This window comes from Pelodiscus sinensis, chromosome 3, assembly GCF_049634645.1.
Source record: "Pelodiscus sinensis isolate JC-2024 chromosome 3, ASM4963464v1, whole genome shotgun sequence".
Classification (NCBI taxonomy): domain Eukaryota; kingdom Metazoa; phylum Chordata; order Testudines; family Trionychidae; genus Pelodiscus; species Pelodiscus sinensis.
The window spans coordinates 199,933,660-199,956,910 of record NC_134713.1 but is presented as its reverse complement, the minus strand read 5'-3'; the positions used below and the strand labels follow the sequence as shown (position 1 = coordinate 199,956,910).

The 23,251-nt window shown below is 55.4% G+C and overlaps 3 protein-coding genes across 7 annotated transcripts in view; 1 reads left to right on the top strand and 2 right to left on the bottom strand.

Annotated features, from left to right (window-relative positions):
• The window catches only part of KLHDC3 (kelch domain containing 3), a 34,393-nt gene extending 24,774 nt beyond the window's left edge, over positions 1-9,619 (bottom strand). Inside the window, exons 1-2 of one of the 4 annotated variants that reach the window (XM_075925911.1) lie at positions 9,507-9,525; positions 7,768-7,882 (exon numbers count right to left, since the gene is read on the bottom strand). The gene's annotated coding sequence lies outside the window, so the exon portion shown is untranslated. Of the gene's footprint in view, positions 1-2,484; positions 2,607-2,736; positions 2,809-7,767; positions 7,883-9,506 lie in introns of those variants that run through there. The other 3 variants (XM_075925913.1, XM_025177920.2, XM_075925912.1) reach the window with 3 other exon arrangements.
• Positions 9,620-15,849: 6,230 nt separating this feature from the next.
• On the top strand, positions 15,850-20,259 carry MEA1 (male-enhanced antigen 1). The gene is made up of 4 exons (XM_075925918.1): positions 15,850-15,998; positions 17,257-17,557; positions 19,292-19,391; positions 19,537-20,259. Exons 1-4 carry the CDS (start codon positions 15,898-15,900, stop codon positions 19,698-19,700), a joined length of 666 nt encoding a protein of 221 aa, XP_075782033.1. The 5' UTR covers positions 15,850-15,897; the 3' UTR covers positions 19,701-20,259.
• Positions 20,142-23,251, bottom strand: part of PPP2R5D (protein phosphatase 2 regulatory subunit B'delta) — a 41,930-nt gene continuing 38,820 nt past the window's right edge. For both annotated transcript variants that reach the window (XM_075925906.1, XM_075925905.1), the window contains exon 16: positions 20,142-23,058. In XM_075925906.1, the coding sequence (XP_075782021.1) occupies positions 22,921-23,058 (138 nt within the window). In that variant the 3' untranslated portion in view covers positions 20,142-22,920. The remainder of the gene's footprint in view (positions 23,059-23,251) is intronic.

Sequence of the window (23,251 nt, the reverse complement as noted above, 5' to 3'; positions counted from 1 at the left end):
ATATTTGAAAGTGTTGGTCTAAAGCTGTAACAAAAAAAACTATTCAACAACATAATATAGGCTTCATTGTTATTCATAATCTGTACTTTGTATCTAATTCTTAACTATGGTATGTATGCTTGGTTCTGTTCGTAATTTTCAAGCCTCTGACCACTTTACTAGGCAAGTTAAATTTAGATTAATTGAATTTGATTAGTCTATGAGGGCACCTCTGTCGTTGACCTATAGCAAGAGCCCTACTGGACTCTTGCTACAGTTCAAAAGCAGAAGCCCTGCAAGGAGTGTGGGACGACCGGGGTACTCCTGCTGGCCCCACGTCTGAGCCTTTGAAATGTACAAGAGCCTCACTGGGGCTCTTGTACATTTCAAAAGCAGACTCACAGCAGAAGCGGTGTGAGCAAAGACTCAGTCCCTGCTCGCACCATTTCCACTGTGCTTCTACCTCTCCTGCCCCCCGCGGAGACAGTGGGGGGAACCAGCTTTTAAGCCAGCTCCCCCTAGTACTGGCTCCTGCTCCCCCCCCCCCCCCGACTTGCTGCCTCACTCTGATAGAGGCATCAAGGGAGGGGGGAGCAAATAGTCGCATCACTAGTTGACTATCTGATAAACATATGGCAATAGGATAGTTGACTAGTCACTTACATCCCCACACTTTACACGTCCATTTCTATTAAATGTAAGATCTTTCCAAGACCACCACATACAAGATTAACAATTAATCAATACACAACATGAGTTCTAGTTTGCATAATCAACATTCATATCAGTACATTGCAAGCCCCTCTGGTTCACACCTGGCCTGGGCCACCTCCAGGCCACACAACACACTGGAAACACTGGCGAGTTGACATTGCAATGAATGCTTGATTTCTTATGGAACAACCTTGCTAAGAAGAGATATATGAAAAACTTCTGCCCATCTGTTTCCCAAAAGGTACAGATTTGTACACAGATTTCCATAGGGATCTTTCAGTAGAGATTGGCAGCAACACAAAACTATTTACTTCCAAGAGGAGACAAATAAGGTGGGGCATAATAGACCTAGGACTGTTATGAGTAGAGCTAAGGAAGATCAGGCTCTTCTATTCACCCCATTCTCCCACTCAGATACCAGTGTGACACTGAGAAGTAGCAAATTCAAAACTGACCCAAGGAAATACTTTTCCCCACACAGAGCAAGTCAAGCTAAGGGCGGTAAGCTGTCACTGAAGCCAAAAGCTTAGGAGGATTCAACAATGGATTAACTTTTGTATGGCTAATGAGACAATCCCGAGTTACAACACTAAGCATTAAACAAGGGCAACGTTTGGAAGGGACACCAGCCTGGAAGCATCAGAATTTAAATCACAAACTGGCAAGAGTTAGTGCTCCTCTCTGGGCAGGTTATTCCTTCACCGCCACAGCCGCCCTCTGAAGCGCCTCGCACTGGCCACTGTGAGAGCCCTACCACAGGCAACATTAATCTGATTCAGCAGGGCAATTAAAATGGTCTGGGCCATTTTTAAATTCTTTCTGGTCAAGTTTCTAGATCTTTGTAAGGGACCAGGAGATTATTCCAAAAGTTTTACTAAAAGATTCGTAAGACTGAACCGCTGGTATTTAATGGAAAAGCAAAAACTCCTTCTGTCCTACAGAAGCTCGTTGGAGCCAACACAGACCTCCAGTGTTAGCTATCTGATGCAGGAGTAACAAGGGGCAGCCCGACGCCAGAGCACAAAACACCTCCAGTACTCAGCCATAATGCACGGTTCTTGGAGAACAGTCAGCAGAGAAGCGACAAATGACAGTCTTTAGATACTTAACACTGAGAGAAATGGGGCAACTTCTTCCTGAGAGCTGGTAACATTAGATAGTAACTTGCTATCAGAAATATTATTAGCTTCCCACTCCAAAAAAAGCTACATCTGTAGAAACCAGGCCTCTTCGACGCTCAGACTATAGAATGTGGGGGGCTATTTCTACCACCTCTGACTACAAAGCTGTTTCCACTATATGCAGAACTCAGAGAACCAGCCCTCACTCAAGTTGTGACAGCCTAGACAAGTTGTGTGTCGTTCCATTGGACGGGGCTACAACTACAGCTCTAAGTTACAGCTTCAGAACACACTACTGACATAATAGCTATTTGACCAAATTGGTCACAATTAGCCCATGCACCATGTCTCTAGTTTGACTGTATAAAACCAGTGTTGTTAGGAGTGAACAAAAATAGCTGCACTTTCTGCAAGTGTCAAAAATGTCACGTTTTCATTGCCCTACAACTCATTTCTTGGCTAATTTACTTCAGACTTCCTAAATGTATTTCCAGGCCTAAAATTAAGCAAGAGAATTTTTAGGCCAAAAGTTTCACTGACACACATAAGAGGTGGTCTAAATTTGAGACCAAGACAGCAACATTAGAACACCCCCGTAATACCCAACCCAAAAGATGCAGAACCCTTTCCACCCTGGAACGAGAGCATGCAACTGGGCTGGCTTACCAACCTGGGAACCAAGGAAACAGAACCGAAAGCTACTTCTAGCCAGTGCTCAGATTTGTCTGACTGCAGAGATCCAGCCCTCCCCGTCCTTGATCCCAAAACCAGATGGGAAGACCCAGCAAGAAGCAGTCTGGATTCCCCAAGCCCCGCCCTACTACCTCAGCCCCTGTTAAGGAGGAAGGTCGCCTCCCCAAGCAGCAGGGAAATCCGCACCTGCTGTTGCTCTCAAAGTGCAGGAAGGAGAGAAAGTCCCTACCGTGCTACTGCTTTAGTCCTCGGGGCTCTGTGTCCTGAGATGTGCCAGCCTCAAGGTTTAATAGCACTTAAAATAGCCCCAGCCAGCTTGAAGCAGTCCATATAGACTGTTCTATTTCAGGCACATCCAACTTACCATTAGATCCAGCCACAGAGCAATCCAGCTTCTACACTCACTCCTGACATTTAGTCACCGCTTAGGCTACTTGTTCCAAGGCAGCAGAAAAGCCAGGAACCACGACTAGGTAAGCGTCCCTGGCTTTTTCAGCACAAATCCAACTACATGAGATTTGGCTACAATGGTGTTGCCAAACAGCCATTACACTTGACAACACAGATACAAGGGTCAGGGCAGGTACTTCTTGCAGCTCAGCACCTCAAAACAGAAACACCCAAATATCCATTCAGGCAGGTATCATCGCTGCCCCGATTAGATCTCATTTCCCATCTCCTGCCCTTATTCTGGTCAGCTTCTGTGCCGGCGAATGTCAACCCGCTCTTGCCTCTTTCTTAGCTCGGTCCCACAAACACATCTGCGCGTTCTCCTGAGATTCCCTTAGGCTTGGACTATCTTCCCTTTCCCACATCAGACAAACGCCCTCTCCCCACAACCCGGTGCTTCCCCAGTCTCTGCAGCAGAGCCACTCAAACGCCCTTGACGTTCACATAAGCAGACCTCGCGAAGAGAACGCACACGAGGTACAAACTGGGAAAACAAGCGGCCTCACCAGCCATTTTCTGCAAACCTTGTGCCCACCTTGTCTTCCTTCATCATGTCCAGATCCATCTCATCTAGATTGCCAGAACTTCAGGACAGATGATTTCCCTACCCTCTGTGAAACCCAAAGCCTGCCTAACTACGCTGCTACCTCAAATGTCCCCACAGAACCCGTGGGGCAGCTCACCTGGGCTAGAGAAGGACGAGCAGGTGGTTTAAAACCAGGTACTGTGGTCTGATTAATTTCAACTTGGCTGAAAGATTTTGACAGCCAGTACTATGCACACACCTCAGCACACCACCTGTGGGCAGTGCTCCCTCGAAGATTTTCCAGCCATGAGCGGAGTGAGTTGGGTTGAGCACCAGTATTGAGGTCATGTGCGCTGGTTTGGATGCGTGCCAACATTCACCCAATTTATTAACACACGTGTTCCTGGCCGCTGGGGCAGAAATGGCCTTCTGCCATACATGTCATTCCCAGCTGCTGGAGCAGACATCCCACCCCCGCCACGTGGCAGGTCCTGTTCCCGGCCCCAGTCATCAGAACAGGCCCAAACCCTCCGCCACGTGGCAACCGCGGCCACTGGAGCTACCCTCCCTCCCCCACCGTGGTTGCGGCAGGTCCCGGCCCCCTGCCCCAAGCAGCTCCCTCACCATGCCATCTTAGCCAACCGTCTGCCGGAGCAGCCGCCTGCCACACGAGTGCTGCTGCACAGCTGTCCAGAGGAGGTGGGCGGGGGAAGAATTGTTTGTGCGGCCGTGCAGGCCTGCACCTTAGTGGGAACTACGCCTGTGGGCAGATCATACAAGAATCTCCAGACAACATCATCTTGTGATCTGGACAAAGTACTGGGAGCCGGACGATCCTGAATTCCAATCACAGCTTTCGACTGCGATTCCCCGAGTCTCCTGTGGCAAGTCCCTTCTTGTCTGCATCCATCTGCCCTTTCAAAAAATGGAACAGCAGTGCCCTTCGCTCTGGAGTAGGGGCTGAGAGTGCTAATGCTTAGCAAGTGCTTTCAGGATTAGCACTAAAGTTTCAGCTGTACCAGCATCCCCGCACAATGGCCACAGATATTTCTATCTCCCCGGCCTCTTGAAGAGGCTCTCCCGCATAACCCATGTAATGCCCCTGCTTTCCCACCCGTCCCATTACAAACTTCCCTGTATAACTCCATCCCTTTCAGTCTCTCTAGCAGTTGCCAGAAAAGGTTACCATCCAGAGGACATTACGTCCCCTCATCCAGATTCCCAGGTCATTCAATGAAGTCTCGTTTGCTGTATGTTCAGAGCTCTCAGGGAATCTCTGAGGGCACTTGTGACTGGCGTGAAATACTCAGGACTCCCACAGAAACCTGCTCTAAACAGAAATCACGAAGCCACACAAGGCAACTGAACTGCTCAAGGGAAAAAACTGCCTCCCAAACCAAGGGCAAGTCTGATCAACATGACTGGAAGTAGGGGTTTGCCAAACGCCTGCTCAACCTCAACTTACCCCATTCACCTCCTGAAACCTCACTACATCTATAATTAGAACTCTCTCACGCCCACAGCGAGTATTTAGCAACATGCGGAGAAACAGGATCCCTACGTTTTGCTGTGGGGGCTTCCTTACTCAGACTGAGCAAGCAGATCCTACAGGCAAGACTGATCGCAGAACCCCGACAAAGACATCTGCCTAACAGTGAGGTTGCTCGGTCCATCAGGATTCATCAGAATTGAGGTTTTGTGGGTGCAGGGGAGACTTTAATTATTTGATGTTTCAGGTCACTGACACGAAAACATTTCAATTAGTGTCTGATCCACCCTTCCCCTTCACCCTCACCCAAGCCGTTAAACAGCCATGATGTGATACTTGCCTATCTCTAACCATTGATATGATCTTTATTGGGACACTGAATATTTCTAGGAGGGGAGGAGTTTCAGGAATTAACAATACAAGAAACTAGCAGATGTCAGGGCTGGCACTGTTGTGGCGGCAGCTCCTCCCATGGCAGTGCCCCCTGGCCAGAGGCTCCTCCGGAGGGGCTGGGGTGTGCTCCCCGGAGGGCAGCCCCTCCTTGGAGGGGGGATCCGGGTCTGTGCACTTGTCAGGCACAAGTGCTGCTGCACGGCCGCATCCTGGGGGGCGGGCAGCTCCCAGCTCCCCCCTGGCCTGCTTGCCCCCTTCCGTGCATCCTGCAGCCTGCTGGAGGGGGGCAACACTCTGAGGTCATATAGAAATGGAGCACACTAGAAGGTTCTACTAACAACTAGGAAGAGACCTGAAATTATCATCAGGGCTTTGCAGAAATGTTTCTATCAGTCGCCTGGCAGAGGTCAAAGGTGAAAGTGGGGTTATAGTGCAAGATAGGAGCAACCATATGCTTTTGAAGTGGAAAGTAAATGCCAGCATTGGCTGGGCCCGGCCACGGACAGAAACCTCCCAAGCTCCCCGCGTGGGCCACACAAGCCCGGGAAGCTATTCTGAAAAGATGTTAATGGAGTTTTCCTACCTCGGCCCTGCTCCTCCCCATGGGGGCCAGCGCGACTGGTCCCTAGAGACAGACATTCTTGGTCCTAGTTTTAAACAATCTCCACTTTCCTTAGGAAACTGTTCTCCCGTCAGCTCCATCTTACTCTGCAGAAGTCTTGCCTGAGATTCAGACCACATTTATTTCTTGGCTTCAATCCAAATTGACAACAAGCAGCCCGCTAGGATTCTGCAACATACACTGCCTGGCCTAGGAGATGTCGGAGTAAGAACAGACTGAGGGCCTCTCTAGACGCCTCTGAATTTGGGAGCCAAAGATGCAGACATTTAGTTTGGAAAAGGAGATATTAAGGAGCAAGAATAGCATCAAATACTTGAAAATCTGCCACAAAAAATGGAGAAAAGCTGTTCTCTCTGGCCACAGAGGGCAGGACAAGAGGCAAGGGGCTCAAACTCCAGCACAGCAGATTTCGACTGAAGCTCAGGGAATACTTCCACCGAGCTGTGAGCACCGTGGGACTATGGAATTGATGCACGGGTGAACGGGGAAGCTCTTTCACTGGCAGTTTTCAAAAGGAGGCTGGTGAGCCATCTGTCTTAGACAGTTTAGACACAATTCCTGCATCTTGGCAGAGGCTAGACTTGATGACCCTTGTGGTTCCCTTCTAACCCTGTGATTCTAAGAACAGAAATGCAAGTTCAACTACTAGTAGTCATTTCTGGGTCCTGCCCTTTCATTAGAAGGTGTGAAGAGGAACATTATCAGTCTGGGTGTGGCAGCACATAACGTTATCCATTAGGGAAGAGAAAGATAACAGCCCCACCCAAACCTGTTGCTACAAAAAGCTCATCTAATGGGATCTAAGTTTTGGTACAAGAACATACAAAAGAGCTTTCATAAGCAGCCATGGCGGACACACATGTCCTTCCAGAACAGAGGACACAGCAAGGAAATACTGACCTCTGTAGTAAGATGAAGGCCTATAACAAAAGCCCATGTAGCAAAATCCTGATTAGAGGCCTAGCTCACAATGGACAAAACATGGCTAACAAAGCAAAGCTAAGCTGTGAGCAAGAGGCAGGCCCCTGCTCACAGAACTTGGCACAAACAGGGCTGAGAGCGCAAAGCACTAACGGGTAATAGGCCCAGGTGTAGAACAGTCATTGGTACTAGGTACCGAATGTAGAACAGTCATTGGTACTGGGCATAAGTTGAAAGCACATGGTACCACCAGCTCATTAAAAAAAAACCTTGGGACCCACTCCTCACAGATACCGACCCAGGTTCAGGAAAGGGTCTAAAATGACAGCATGGTGGATAGAGATGATCTAATTGAACCACGAGGCACAGGATGATGGGTGGTATCTCAGTAGCGTCAGAGGGTGGTAACTTGACACGTCAGGAGTGAGGTAGAACTTGTTTGTACCTGAATATAAAGTGCTGTCTTGGGGGGACAGTCTTTGAATGACCTAGGGGGCAGTCATTCCATTGTTATGGGGTACATATGCGTAGTGGTTCAGTAGAGTCTACTGACAACTGTGACTGTACTTCGCTTAACAATAAACCTGGCCGGGTGCCTTCGATCCTTATCTGGTTTATGGTCTTTGGAGGCTCTCTTGGGTGTCTGCCGTGTTAATTAACACGTAAATCAACACAGCACACATCACCGAGCATACATGCATGCAGCCTTCTGGTTACCATCAGCAACAGAGCCAGACACCGGTCAGGAACAGATCGGGAGGACCTCGCCTGACTAACAACAACCTCCACTGAGGCACATATCAGAAAGTTATGATCCAGGAGATACATACTGACTGAGGTGAAGTGAAGATCAACAAACCTTGGTGATAGCAACTGAAACAAAAGGTCGATCCCTGGGGGTAAAAGGCAGTTTGAATATCTCCACCAGTCTCCCCATCACAGCCACGGATTTCAGAAGTGGGACCATTTTCCCTCTGAAACCAACAGGAGAGAGGAAGTCAGAGGATCTGGGCTCTCACTGAAGCCACAAGTCCAACTGGATTATTTTTCAAGAAACAAATCTCTAGGCCCCACCCTTGCTCTATGGAGGGTCCTCAAACAAGGAAACCCCACAAACTGGAGGGAGGGGTTTCTTGTTCCAGTAACTAAGGATCTCAGTGTCAGAAATGCCCAAGTGACCACGGGCACAAGGCCCCTGGAAGTAAACACAATCGCTGAGGGACTTCGAAAGGAAGGCACCACAGGAGCATCAAGTAGCTTTGTGTTTCGCTTTCCAACCCAGACCTCTACGAGACCCTTCTCAGGTTAGAGACCATGTAGGAGACAAGCAGCTTCCCCAGACCCGCTCCTCCTGCCCCCGTTGGACACCGTCACCATTCCTGACCACCCCGCCAGCCCTTACCGCACCCCAGGCCAAGAACAGCCGTGCTTGCGGCCATCGCCAAGAGCCCAGAGACAGGCTACACCAGCACGGACCCTCGAAAAGCTGCTTTGCTGCCCCATATGCTGGGCACTGGCTTTCCCCCCCCATGCACCCCCCGCATGCCAGGTACCAGCTCCCTCCCCCTCTGCCCGACCCCAGGCACTGACTCCTCCCCTTCCCCCCCACCAGGTAGTAGCTCCCCCCTCTTTCTGCCCCCCACCCCGGGCACCGGCTCCCCTCTTTTGCCCTCCCCAGGCACCAGCTCCCCCCCACTCCCCAACCCACCAGGCACCAGCTCCCCCCCCTCTGCCCCTCCCCAGGCACCAGCTCCCCCCCCTCTGCCCCCCCAGGCACCAGCTCCCCCCCCCGGTCCCCCAGGCACCAGCTCCCCCCCCGGTCCCCCAGGCACCAGCTCCCCCCCTCTCTACCCCTCCCCAGGCACCAGCTCCCCCCCCCCACCCCTCCCCAGGCACCAGCTCCCCCCTCTCTGCCCCTCCCCAGGCACCAGCTCCCCCCTCTCTACCCCTCCCCAGGTACCAGCTCCCCCCTCTCTACCCCTCCCCAGGCACCAGCTCCCCCCTCTCTGCCCCTCCCCAGGTACCAGCTCCCCCCTCTCTACCCCTCCCCAGGCACCAGCTCCCCCCTCTCTGCCCCTCCCCAGGCACCAGCTCCCCCCTCTCTACCCCTCCCCAGGCACCAGCTCCCCCCTCTCTGCCCCTCCCCAGGTACCAGCTCCCCCCTCTCTACCCCTCCCCAGGCACCAGCTCCCCCCTCTCTGCCCCTCCCCAGGCACCAGCTCCCCCCTCTCTACCCCTCCCAGGCACCAGCCCCCCCGCTCTGCCCCTCCCCAGGCACCAGCTCCCCCCCCCCGCCCCTTCCCAGGCACCAGCTCCCCCCTCTCTACCCCTCCCCAGGCACCAGCTCCCCCCCCACCCCCTCAGGCACCAGCTCCCCCCCCCCGCCCCTCCCCAGGCACCAGCTCCCCCCCCTCTACCCCTCCCCAGGCACCAGCTCCCCCCCCCCACCCTCCCAGGCACCAGCCCCCCCGCTCTGCCCCTCCCCAGGCACCAGCTCCCCCCCCCCACCCTCCCCAGGCACCAGCCCCCCCGCTCTGCCCCTCCCCAGGCACCAGCCCCCCCGCTCTGCCCCTCCCCAGGCACCAGCCCCCCCGCTACCTGGGGGCAGGCGCGGCGCGCGGGCGGGGGCGGGGCTGCTCCGCGCGGTTCCGCGGTAACGGCCGAGCCGCCACCTGCCAAGAGCCAGCAGCGCCGCCCGAAGGGGCTGGGGCTTAGTGCGCATGCGCCGAAAGCGCGCCGCGGGGCAGCCTGGGACTTGTAGTCCCGAGAGTCGCCCTCCCTGCGAGAGGCCGGGCGGGGGCTCTGCCCACCTGGCCCAGCGCAGGCTGCCCCCACCGCCTCCCCCCGCCCCCTCCCCCACTGCATTCCGTGCCCCCCCATGCATCTTGCCCCCCCAGCCTCCACCCTCCACCCCATCTCACCCTGCCCCCTTCACCTTACCCAGGGTACCCCCAAAGAGCTGGCTCCTCCAGCCCCCCTGCGAGTCCTGCCGGCATGCACAGCATCGAAGGGGCTCGGAGAAGGGCCGGCCAGGTGTGCTACTGGTGGGAGTACAGGTGGGGTTGGCCATGATGCTGCACAGTCTGCACCCGCAGGCTGACAGACAAGCCAGCCTGACACGACTCACAGCAGCCCCTGCGGAGCGGGGTACACACGGACAGAGCTCAAACGCACGACTGAAACCAGGGAATCAGCATCCCACCACTGGGGCGGGAACACCCACTTGCTCCTTTCTGCCGGTGCCCCTCACCACCCCTACAGCTGGGCTAGCACCTGGGACCACAGGCCCGGGGGCGAGGTGAGACCCCACAGTGGGGCATGAGAGTGGAGTTGGTGGCTGAGGGGGACGCAGGGTCAGCAGCAGAGGCCCTGGGCAGCAACCGGCTGACAGCCAGGACCCTGGCCAGCAGGGGCGTGTGTTTGGGATGTCCAAAACCTGGCAGTGCTGCAGCACCCCCCAGACTCCTATTTCTTGTGCATTCAGCAGTGTGTTTCTAATGCAGTTCTACAGGGAGCTGTTCGTGTCTCTGGGCTGGTCAAGGTCTTCATTAATGATTTAGAAAAGAATATAAAACCATCACTGGTAACATTTTGTACGTAGCATCAAAACAGTGAAGATGAGGTGAATAATATTAAGAGCAGGTTGGTTCTACACAATGATCTAGTCTAGGTTGTCTAGGAAGAAGACTGCAGAAAGGTATCGAGGGGTCAGAGTAGACCACAAGCTAAATATGAGTCAACAGTGTGACACTTGCAAAAAAAGCAAACATGATTCTGGGATGCATTAACAGGAGTGTTGTGAGCAAGACACGAGAAGTCATTCTTCCGCTCTACTCTGTGCTGATTAGGCCTCAGTTGGAGTATTGTGTCCAGTTCTGGGCACCACATTTCAAGAAAGATGTGGAGAAATTGGAGAGGGTCCAGAGAAGAGTAACAAGAATGATGAAAGGTCAAGAGAACATGAGCTATGAGGGAAGACTGAAAGACTTGGGCTTGTTTCGTTTGGAAAAGAGAAGACTGAGAGGCAGTGTTGTCTTCAAGTCGTCATTGTCAAGTCCAAGTCGAGACTCAAGTCACGACAGTTCAAGTCTCAAGTCGAGTCTCGAGTCCCTAAAGTCACTTTCGAGTCAAGTCCCAAGTCGAGTCTCAAGTCTTAATTTAAAAAATGCCAAGTCACTTTTGTACAAGCCATCAATATCGGCATTTTCGGACAATTTTTTCACCCAGTCAATTTAACAAAATTAGCAAGTCTCAAGTCGAGTCTCAAGTCACAAACAATGAACTTGAGTTGAGTCTCAAGTCGAGTCACCAAGGCAACTTAAGTGGGACTCGAGTTCAAGTCGTGGGACTCGAGTCAACAACTCTGCTGAGAGGGACATGATAGCAGTTCAAGTATCTAAAAGGGCGTTACAGGGAGGAGGGGGAAATTGTTCCCCTTGGCTTCTGATGGCAGGTCAAGAAGCAATGGGCTTAAACTGCAGCGTGGGAGGTTTAGGTTGGACATTAAGAAAAATGTCCTGTCAGGGTGGTTAAACACTGGAATAAATTAACTAAGGTGGTTGTGGAATCTCCTTCACTGAAGATATTTAAGAGCAAGTTAGACAGACACTTGTCAGGGATAATCTAGCAGTGCTTGGTCCTGCCGTAAGGGCAGGGGACTGGACTTGATGATCTCTCAGGGTCCCTTCCAGTTCTAGTGTTTTATGATTCTATGATCTTGATAGCTTAATAAGCTGTGCTCATTTGAACACCACCAGGGTTAGCACATCTCAAAGCAAGGTCATACATGTACGAACAAAGTCTATACCCTTACAGAGTAGAGTATCTGGGAAAGCCATGACACAGAAAAGGACCCAGAGATCAGAGAGGAAAATCAGCTGAACCTGAGCTCCAAGTGGTAGGTGAGAGAGCAAATAGCAATAGTTATATCAGCAGGCGAGATATTACTCTGAACAGGGCAGAGCCCATTACTGGAATACTATGTCCAACTGATGTGTTCACACTTTGCAAAGGTGTTGACAAATTGGAAAGGATTCAGAAAAGAACCTCAGAGTGATTCACAGTCTGGAAGACCAAAGAAGCTCAATCTATTTCATTTCCACAAGAGAAGTTTAAGAGGTGATTTACCACAGTCCGTAAGTACCTAGTTTGGGAAAATATTTCTGATAGCCACGGGGTCTCTGGTCTAGCAGACAAAAACACAGCAATATCTAATGGCTGGAAGGAAGGTGAAACTGGAAATAAGAAGTACATTTTTTGGCAGAGGGTGATTAACCAACTGTCAGGGCTGTACCCCACTCTGGCACTTTAAGTGTAGAAAGAGCCTGCAGACTTGAAATATACTTCTATGGGATCTGGTTACCAAAACTCCCCCAGAGTCACAGATTCACTGGCTTGTGGGGGCGGCGGAAGGGGGAAGAGGGAGTAGCTGCCACCATCAAGTGACTTTATCCCTAAAACCAGGGGCCAACACTTTAATTCTCCCCCAGGGGTATCCCAAGCTCTTTTGCCCCAAAAGAGCTTGAAAAAAAATAAAAGAGAAAAACCAATTGCAGTCTCTGGTAGCTGACCGCTCAGTCTCAGGCATGCAAATGTACACACTGACCCGTTACTCTCCAGGACACAAGAATCAAATTGTCACTTTTAAAGTGATTTTTTTATTACAAAACAAAAAATATACTAAATAAAGCATACCTGGTTGCTGGACGTTACAGAGCAACTAAGGAAAACAAAACACAGAAAATCTCTGGGAACAATGTTTAGATGGTGAATGAGGAGGGGAGGCAGAGATTCACACAGAGCAGTTCAAACCAAACTACAAAATAAAGGAAATATCCTGATCGCGATTAGAGTCACTTTTTCCCTTTACTTACTCACGATCTTCTCTTGGTTCAGTCCACTTCCATGCCCCAAATTCCTTGCAGACATGGTAGTCCTTTCTGGGTGTAAATCGGTCTGTCTCTTTCAATTCCTGGCTCAACTCTCCCACACAAAGAAAGCAGGCAAGGTATCTATATCCAATTCAAATTTCAGCACTCTGTCTTGATTGATTCTTCTGGTCTGTGCCAACACCCTTGCTAGCCACCTGAATTTAACCCTTTAGTGACTGGGTGCTGGCCAGCACTCCTCCTATCCATTACACCATCAAAACAATTTATCTAAGGATGTGGTGAATTCTATATCAACCTCAGCCTGGACCATTCTACACGAGAGATCCACTTCCTGGACACCACCGTACAAATCAACAATGGAAAATTAGACACCACTCTCTACAGAAAACCCACCGACTCATACAGTTACCTACATGCATCCAGCTCCCATCCAGAACACACCACACGATCCATCGTCTATAGCCAAGCCCTTCGATACAACCGCATCTGCTCTAACCCCACTGACAGAGACCAGAAGCTTCAGGATCTCTACCAAGCATTTATAAATCTCAACTACCCACCCAGAGAAACAAAAAAGCAAATTGAAAGAGCCAGACGAATACCTAGAAACCATCTACTTCAAGACAGACCCAAGAAAACCAACAATAGAACACCACTTGTCATCACCTACAGCCCCCAACTTAAACCTGTCCAACACATTATCAATAAACTACAGCCTATATTGGAACAGGATACCATACTCAAAGAGGCTCTGGGAGACAGACCCATAGTCTCCTATAGACAACCACCTAACCTCAAGATGATTCTTACCAACCACCACAGGACATACCACACTAATACCAACCCTGGTACCTTCCCTTGCAACAAACCCCGTTGCCAGCTTTGTCCACATATTCATTCTGCTGATACCATTATTGGACCTAACCAAGTGAGTTATAAGATCAAGAACACATATTCCTGCGCATCCAGAAATATAATCTACGCTATCATGTGCCGAAAGTGTCCGTCTGCTATGTACATTGGACAAACATCTCAGACACTTCGCCAAAGGATTAATGCCCACAAAACAGATATCAGACAAGATCACAAAGAGAAAACAGTTTCTTGCCACTTTAACCAGAAAGGACACTCTCTAAATGACTTAACCACCTGCATTCTGCTACAAAGACCTTTTACATCTGCACTTGAAAGGGAATCCTCTGAACTGTCATTCATGTTAAAATTCGACACTTACCAACAAGGACTTAACAAGTCTTTGAACTTTCTCACCCATTACCAAGACAGTTTCCCCAATTATCACCTGTAATACCATTAACTCACTAACATCCCACTCTCCCTACCTTTAATATCAGCAATTCACAGACACTTACCTTCCTTCCTCCCCCTTCCCACCCCCCCGCATCCCCCTTCTGTTCTGCAATGTGATTTGTCCTTTTCATATTTGTTCACTTTTTTTTAATTGTATCCTTTGGTATATATGGTTGTGACTACTTTCTTCCACTATTTGATCTGAGGAAGTGGGTCTGGCCCACGAAAGCTCATCATCTAATAAACCATCTTGTTAGTCTTTAAAGTGCTACATTGTCCTGCATTTTGCTTCAACTACCCCAGACTAACACGGCTACATTTCTATCACTATATCACTTGAAGACCTTCTATCAAGACTAGACTTGTTTCTAACAGAGGCACTCCTGCTGGGCAGGGGTGGGCTCGTAAGAATGACCATACTATGTCAAAACCATGGGTCCACCTAGCTCAGAATTGTCTCTGGGCCAGTGCAGCGCCAGATGCTTCAGCGTGAATGAACAACACAAGGCAATTTTCCATCCCCTGTTACCCAATCCCAGCTTCTGGCCAGGGCATCTGGAGCATGGGCGTACATCCCTGACCATCTCAGCTAATAGCCATGGGTGGGTGTGTCTTCATGAACGCATCTAATCCTTTTTTGAACCCAGCTGTGATTGTATGCAGTAAAATAAAGGACCCACCGGGTGACATTCGGGGGCCTGTGCTGTGCATTAGAATGACCGTATTGCTCCGTTTCCATTCTTAACATCTACACTCTGTGAAGAAGAATAGGGAGACTAGACCGAGTAAATATTAGACACGGAGTTTGGGAAGCACTGGACATACACGCCCCTGCATCCGAGTACCCCGCTACCCATGTCTTCAGCAGGGAACAGGCGCTGGGGCAGGTTAGTCCGTAACTACCACGGCAGCGTATTTCTGGTGAGGAACGCAGGAACAGGAAGGGCAATAGGGGTTTCTCAGGGGATGATGAAGAGAAAAGGCCATGTAGGGAGGAGGGTGATGGGGAAGTGGGGGGGGGGGTTCTGAACAGAATGATTTGGGAGGAAGACTCAGGAGAATGTGAGAGAGGGTGTTGGGGAGAAGGGAGGGGCTATGGGGTGCAGAGGAGGCTCTGGGAAAGGGTTTGGAGGACTCTGGGAGTGACGGGAGAGGAGCCATAGAGGACATTGAGTGGGCTGGAGGGCTCTGGGAGTGACAGGGGGAGGGGCCATGGGGGTGAGGGGCTATGGGGAGGGGGCTGGAGGGCTCTGGGAGTGACAGGGGGAGGGGCCATGGGGGGTGAGGGGCTATGGGGAGGGGGCTGGAGGGCTCTGGGAGTGACAGGGGGAAGGGCCATGGGGGGTGAGGGGTTGGGGAGGGGGCTGGAGGGCTCTGGGAGTGACAGGGGGAGGGGCCATGGGGGAGAGGGGCTATGGGGAGGGGGCTGGAGGGCTCTGGGAGTGACAGGGGGAGGGGCCATGGGGGGTGAGGGGCTATGGGGAGGGGGCTGGAGGGCTCTGGGAGTGACAGGGGGAGGGGCCATGGGGGGTGAGGGGTTGGGGAGGGGGCTGGAGGGCTCTGGGAGTGACAGGGGGAGGGGCCATGGGGGGTGAGGGGTTGGGGAGGGGGCTGGAGGGCTCTGGGAGTGACAGGGGGAGGGGCCATGGGGGGTGAGGGGTTGGGGAGGGGGCTGGAGGGCTGAGGGAGGGGCCATGGGGGGTGAGGGGTTGGGGAGGGGGCTGGAGGGCTGAGGGAGGGGCCATGGGGGAGGGGCGGGGGAGGAGGCTGGGAGTGACAATGGAACTACAATGCCCATAATGCTTATCCATGACGTCACATCCATTGGTCAAATAGTCATTTCCGGTTCCGGTGAGCGGAGCAGGAAATCGGGTTTCTGCGAGAAGACCTGGTGAGCTGCGAGTCCCAGCGCCCGGGGGCCTGGGGGGGGGGGGGGGGCGAGTCCCAGCGCCCGGGGCCTGCGGGGGGGGGGCGAGTCCCAGCACCGGGGGCCTGCGGGGGGGGAAGGGGGCGAGTCCCAGCACCGGGGGCCTGCGGGGGGGGGGGGAAGGGGGCGAGTCCCAGCGCCGGGGGCCTGCGGGGGGGGAAGGGGGCGAGTCCCAGCACCGGGGGCCTGCGGGGGGGGGGGGAAGGGGGCGAGTCCCAGCGCCGGGGGCCTGCGGGGGGGGGGAAGGGGGCGAGTCCCAGCGCCGGGGGCCTGGGGGGGGAGGGGGGGCGAGTCCCAGCACCGGGGGCCTGCGGGGGGGGAAGGGGGGCGAGTCCCAGCGCCAGGGGCCTGGGGGGGGGGAGGGGGGCGAGTCCCAGCGCCAGGGGCCTGGGGGGGGGGAAGGGGGCGAGTCCCAGCGCCAGGGGCCTGGGGGGGGAGGGGGGGCGAGTCCCAGCGCCAGGGGCCTGGGGGGGGGGAAGGGGGCGAGTCCCAGCGCCAGGGGCCTGGGGGGGGGGAGGGGGGCGAGTCCCAGCGCCAGGGGCCTGAGGGGGGGGAAGGGGGCGAGTCCCAGCGCCGGGGGCCTGCGGGGGGGGGGAAGGGGGCGAGTCCCAGCGCCGGGGGCCTGCGGGGGGAGGGGGGGCGAGTCCCAGCACCGGGGGCCTGCGGGGGGGGAAGGGGGGCGAGTCCCAGCGCCAGGGGCCTGGGGGGGGGGAGGGGGGCGAGTCCCAGCGCCAGGGGCCTGGGGGGGGGGAGGGGGGCGAGTCCCAGTGCCCGGGGCCTGCGGGGGGGGGGGAAGGGGGCGAGTCCCAGTGCCCGGGGCCTGCGGGGGGGGGGGGAAGGGGGCGAGTCCCAGCACCGGGGGCCTGCGGGGGGGGGGGGAAGGGGGCGAGTCCCAGCGCCGGGGGCCTGCGGGGGGGGGGAAGGGGGCGAGTCCCAGCGCCGGGGGCCTGGGGGGGGAGGGGGGGCGAGTCCCAGCACCGGGGGCCTGCGGGGGGGAAGGGGAGCGAGTCCCAGCGCCGGGGGCCTGGGGGGGGGGAGGGGGGCGAGTCCCAGCGCCAGGGGCCTGGGGGGGAGGAGGGGGACGAGTCCCAGTGCCCGGGGCCTGCGGGGGGGGGGGGGGAAGGGGGCGAGTCCCAGTGCCCGGGGCCTGCGGGGGGGGGGGGAAGGGGGCGAGTCCCAGGGCCTGTTGGGGGCTGAGCACTGTGGATCCGCTCTCCTATAGGCCGAGGTGCTGGCGCATGGCCGCCGAGCTGGTGGCTGCATGGACAATGGGCCCTGAGCGGATCTGTCCCAATGAGCACGAGGAGCTGGGGCCGCAGGAGGTGCCTGAGGGAGCCCCAGATCCGCCCGGGGACTGGAGCAGCGAGGACCCCGAGGAGGAGGAGGAGGAGGGCGGGGACGGCTATGTCTACCAGCCCCTGACCCAGGATCCGGAGCCGGGGTTGTGGGACCAGGGTTCGCTGGCAGCTGAGGAGCCCCCAGGCCCTGCAGAGACGACCTCTGGCATCCAGGAGCGATTGCAGGTGTGTGTACGTGTGGGGGGTGCAGGTCGGGGGGGGGCGGCGCTGCCACGTTGTGGGTAAAGTGATTTTGGCCTTTGCGGGGGGCTGTCTAGCCACGATGTGAGTAACTGGCCCTCGTATTCTGGGGGAAGCAGAATCTGCCAGCACGATGCCATGTCCCACAGCGCCCTGTAGGTGTGTGGGGTGGAGGCTGCTGACCCACAGAAAACTCAGTCGGGGGCTGTGGAGAGGTGGCGGGGGGCTGAAGCGCCAACATGAGCTCCCCAAAGTTGGGGGAGGCCCTAAGCCTCGTGAGCCAGATCCAGGCAACCCAGGGGCTGCATCTGGCCCCCAGGCCTTAGGTTCCCCACCCCTGGTCTAGGGGCATTAAACCACTGGAGAGCAAGAGTTCTAGTCCCAGCTCTTCTATTAGCTTCTGTGACTTCCTTGCATTTCACATCCTGTACGAGCCAGGGACTCGTGCTGCCGCCCTGGTGGCTAACGTATCGTTTGCCCTTTGCACAGACAGCGTGCCTGAGCGCTGGTGGCTTTAGGCAAAGCTGTAGAGAGCTCTGATCTCTGGTGCTTGGCTCTGCTACGTGATCGACTCGTGCCTCCTGCACCCCCTCCCCAGTCTTTCAGAAAGACGTTTGTGACCCACGCTACCACAGTGTGGCTCAGTCACCTTTTAACGGCTGGATCCCATGGAGGTTTATGGTCCATGGTAAGCTTGTTCTTTAGATCAAGTGGTATTGGCTCATGCGTTTACACTAGCGCTGGACTTCATTCCCTGCAGGTGACATTAACAGGGCTGCAGTTGTCAAATGTAATTGCTAGACCACAGTCTGCTCCTGGAGGCATCTAGAGAAAGCAAGAATCATATTGCCTGGAGTTCGCATCCTGCAGCCTCTCAAGGATTTGTGTCACCTGCTGGTGATGTGCCCTTAAAACCTGTGGCAGCCGATCCTGTGGCAGGCCTAGAAGGGGGCTGGTGCTGCAGCTCAGCTTTGCAGCAACAATGGGGGTGATTTTATATTGCATAATGTTAATGTTGGCTTGAAAGTTACTTCTGTAGTGTTTGCATTCTGGTTAACTGGAGCCGCTCCTTCGCGCACGGGGGGTGGCAGATTTGGGAGGTCTTTGAGCGTGCTGTGTAGGAGATTGCGTGCACGCAGAGCGACAGACGCTGCCCTTGAACTCCAGAAAGGACAGAACGGGATCGAATAAACGTCTTTCCAGAAAATAAGCTGCTTCGCTAAAGGTGCCACATTAGTGCTTGGCAGCGGACTCGATTGCCTCTGAGCTTTGGTAATGAGCTGTCGGTCTCAGAGTCCCAGGCAGTGTTAAAAGTTCCCATCTAATCTTTAGAGAAGCCGGGGCGACTTCCAGGTCCATCTCCTGTTACAGACACTTCATTAGGCTCTGCTCTTGTTTGCAGGCCCATCAGGGCCAGGCCTATCTCACTGTGCTTGTACGTTGCCACGCCCAGGGGGGCCCTGAGCTCAGTTGGTGACCGCTCCTACAGCGGGACCAGAATGGCTTTCCTCACTCTGAACTTGTCAGCGTAGGCAGCACTGCTCACGGCACACTGAGGGAGGGAGAAGGGGGAGTTACATCAGTACTTGGGGGAGGGGGGGTCTGACTCTGGGTTGGCGTAGTGAGGCGTGTGGGGCTGGGGCGAAGGCCCGGGCTGGATGCGGAGGGAGACCGTGTTCTGCCCGAGGGCTTTGCTGAGGATTGTGTTGTGCCCTGCAGATGCTGAGGCTGCACCTGCCGGACCCCCCTGTGGATAGTGAGGAGGAGGAGGAGGGGGCTGCTGCTCAGAGCAGCCAAAGTTCCATCCCTATGGACCCAGGTAAGGGATCCCTCCCTCTATTCCAGACCAAGGGGAGTAGTTTGCGATAGTGAGAGGCAGCGCTCGTGCTGGCTGCTTGGAGCTTTCAGAACCGGTGGGGCTGGGTGCTCCTCCGGCCTCGTGCTCTGACTTTGCTTGTCTCTAGAACACGTGGAGCTGGTGAAAAGGACGATGGCGGGGGTGAAGCTGCCTACCCTGGGAATCCCGGCGTGGGCCAGCGAGATCTCGGAGGATCAGTGGACGGCTATGGTGCAGCGAACGCTGCAGGCCAGGCAGAATCTCAGCGCCTCTAGGCCGGAACTGAAGTGACGTGCAGAGCCAGAGCCAGCGCCAGGTCCCTGCTGGGAGAGCCGAGGACCAAGTGCTCCCCTGTACGCTTTAACCAGGGACTAGGATGGGAGGCAGACCAGGGCCCTCGCCCCTCTGACGGGTCGGACTTGGCCTCCCCCGGCACTGAAGCACTAAGCGGTTTGGTTTGTCTCCCACTGAAGCTGTCTGACCCAAAATCTGTCTCGTCTCCTCCTTTCCTACCCCCGGCTCTCAGCTAGCGTGGTGTGTTGTTGTGGTGTCGTCAGTAGTACTCTGCCCCCCAGGAACTGGAGTGCCCCATGGGCACTGCTGGCTCGAGCCAGAGCTGTGCTAGTGCCAAAGGGGATTTCCCTTCTCACCCGTGCATGCGTGGCCCCCGCCCGCTGTGGAGCGCAAACAACGGTGCTGTGCCGGATCACAGGAGCTGGAGGCTCGGGTGGCGTCTTTCCAAGGGATCCATTTTATTTAGTTCTGTACATACAGAGACAGCTGTACAAAATCCAACACTTTCATACTATTATGCTCTACTGAAAATAAAGTACACCATATGTACATATGATCTGTAAGCAGCTTAACACTTGTCTGGGGCGTGACTGCATCGGTTAGTTTTGCTTTTCCCCTCATGATGGGCTGGGCTATGGGAGAAGTGGAAGAGGCAGCTCCAACTCTGAAGGAGGGGGGAGGGGCCCACAGGCAGAAATCAGCATGACTGCTCGGAAACAGGTGGGGTACAAGAGACAACTGGCCTAGCGGACAGTTCCCCAGGGCTGCGTACTACCTGTAACGCTGCTGCCAGCTCTGCAGGGGTGCTGCATGCACCCACCCCCCCCATGTACGCAGGACACAGGAATGAAGAGGCAGCAAACTAATTGGAACGTACTAAACGGGAGGGTCCCTGACCCACAAGCAGATTAAAGAGGGCGATGTACGTCTGTCATCCAGCAGGCAGTGCTCTGCCCGGGCGGCCGTGCTGGCCTGGTTGGACATGGAGGTGGAAAGTTTCATGGCTACTCTTCCGGACAGGCAGCAGAGAGGAGCATCCTCACCTGAAATGCAGGTACGTCCCCCACCTCTCCTACAGCCAAGCCACTTTCCCTGGGTTCAGGCCATTTACGCCCATGAGCGCGCCCCAGAGCAGCTGCCTGCACCCCACTGAAGCACTTCCGAGCTGGGCGACATGGCGCTTGCTCCGTGGGGTCCTGCCAGTGTTTGTTACAACCCCAAGCCAACGTCCTAGTTCTTCTCTTTCCGTTGCCCCAGCCCAGCCCTCGCTTTGTCCCCCTGTGGTAGAAAGGACTCCGCACCGTCCCAACAGACTCCTGCACACGCTCCCTGCCCATCTCCAGCATTACGCCTGCCGTGGGGCCGGTAGCGGAGCTGGGCCAGGCCCGTGGTAAGCGGTTAGCACCGGGCCTGCCAAGCAGGTTGATCCGGGCCGTGGACACCCGGCCAATCGGCCAGGGAGAGCGTGTGGTCTCGCTCCTGGCCCCTGCCCGGCAAGGGGCACAGGCACCTAGAGGGAACTGCCAGATGTTCAGAACAGCTGGTGGTTCTCTCCAGGGAGGCAAAGACTTTGCCTGCTCCCCCCATCCCTTGGCCAATCAGGGTCTGTGGGTGGAGCAGCATGGAGGTGTCCTGGCCCTGCCCCTTCTGGGGCCACTTCAAATATTTCTGAAGCCCCCCCATTTCCCCCCCCCCCCCCGGTTGAGCACCTGGCTCCAGGCTAACAGTCGCGCACAGTACAGTCGGGCGGAGATGAGATGGGAATGAGCCCACAGTACGACTGACAGGAGGCTGCTGGGGGCTGGGGCCAGAGTGGGACGGGCCAGTGAGGCTGGGAGAGAAGCAACCTCTCCAGAGAACTAAACCTGCCCTGGGAGTGACTGCGCCAACACACCCCCGCCAGCTGCTTCGGGGAGGGGCGATGGGCATTCACCAGAGCAGGAGCGGGCCCCAAGGAACAGCAGCAGGAACAGAGCTCAGTATGGCCAGGCAGGGGCCCCCGCCCAGGGTTTAGACAAAGGAGCCAGGGCTGGGGGGAGCAGGAGAGCAGCAGGGGGACACTTGGATGTGCAGCGCAGACACCATGCTCCAGGGCAGCCCCAGCCACTGATTGTTAAAGGTAGCACAGAGCCGGGATGCAAAGGAGCCCCCCCCCCGGACACCAATAGCCCCTCGGTTACCTGCCCTGAGCTACTGGCGCACACGCTCCTCCCTCCTGTGCTGCAAGAGCAGCCGCCTGCCACCGGGCCAGCAGAAAGTGAGCCTGGCTCAGGCCGCCTGCAGCAGCTACGGCTTCCACAGTGCACCGGCAACAGCCTATTCCCTGCCCCCTGCCCAGTGCTTCACTCCCAGTGGCGAGGAATCCACACCAGGGCCCAGCTGGTGCTGAGATGGAGCAGCGGATGCCCCTGGGACATGGCACCCACTAGAGGCCAGCACCCAGCTGGGGGCCTGCAGCCTGAGCAGGGGCACCTGCCCCTGGAATCTCAGTACCAGAGGGAGGTGCCATGTTTAGGGGACGGCCAGAGCAGAGGAAGAATGGCTGGAGAAAGCGACACTCTCTCCTGTAAGAGCCTTTGGGGGAGGGTGTCATGCCAAAGGAAGAACTTAATTCCTGCAGGCGGTGCAAAGGGAGAGGAACAATGTGCTTCCATTCAAAGATGGCAGAGTCCCCCTGGAGAAGGGGGGAGAGTCAGTGAAAAAGGAAAAGTTCAGGTTAATGTCCCTTCTCCTGCCAAGCTGGGCCAGTCCAGAGCGGACTCGCCTGCCAAGGGAAACCCCCATGGAGGACACTTACAGCTGGACTGGAAAGAGCCCTTGAGAATTCGCAGTCCTGACACGGACTGAGCCGCTCCCAGCGGGCCTGGCTGCAGACAACGGTACACGCTCGGGGCCTGGGGGTGGGTGATTGGCCGAGAAAACCCGGCCAGCCGCGGAGCAGGCAGGAGGCTTTGGCCCCACGTCCCGGCAGCAGGGAACGGAATGACTCCTGCCTGGAATGATGCACCCACAGACCAGTGTGAGAGGGAGGCGGGGACAATGCGATGAGATACGAGGTACGATGTCAAACCAACTCTCCCCTGAAAGAATGAGGATGGCGTGGACAGGCACAGCTCACCATGTTCGTTCCCTAGTTATACATTAGACCCAAGTGCATGTCTGGGACCCCCGGGGCAGGGAATGGGGGCCAGGGCTCCCAGGGCAGCTCCCTAGCCCGTCAGAGCGCCTCTTGGCTTGAGGTGAGGAATTCTTCTGCTCTCTTGTGGGCCTCCAGGGCTTTTATAGTGTAGACATCCTGCGGGAGCTCCGATTTCCGGCGCAGTAAAACTTTCTCCTTCTTGATGTCTTTCAGCATCTAGAGAAAGGCCGGGGTCAGTGCTCAGCTTCACGGGACGAGCTAACCAGAGAGCACCTCGCCTTCCCCTAGCCCAGAGGGAGCAGAGGTGGCTCCGGCTCACATGCCCTGGCCTCACCCTGCGAGGGTAGGACAGCTCTACCTGGTCCCTGCGTGCTTGGGAGAAATTGCGGCTACGCCCCAGAGCCCCTTG

What these genes read in the sequence shown, in the direction of transcription:
- MEA1 (XM_075925918.1), top strand. Translation starts at nt 15,898, where the DNA reads ATGCCCATAATGCTTATCCATGACGTCACATCCATTGGTCAAATAGTC. An exon ending in GGTTTCTGCGAGAAGACCTG is followed by an intron (nt 15,999 to 17,256) that starts GTGAGCTGCGAG and finishes GCTCTCCTATAG; the next exon opens with GCCGAGGTGCTGGCGCATGG. An exon ending in GCATCCAGGAGCGATTGCAG is followed by an intron (nt 17,558 to 19,291) that starts GTGTGTGTACGT and finishes TGTGCCCTGCAG; the next exon opens with ATGCTGAGGCTGCACCTGCC.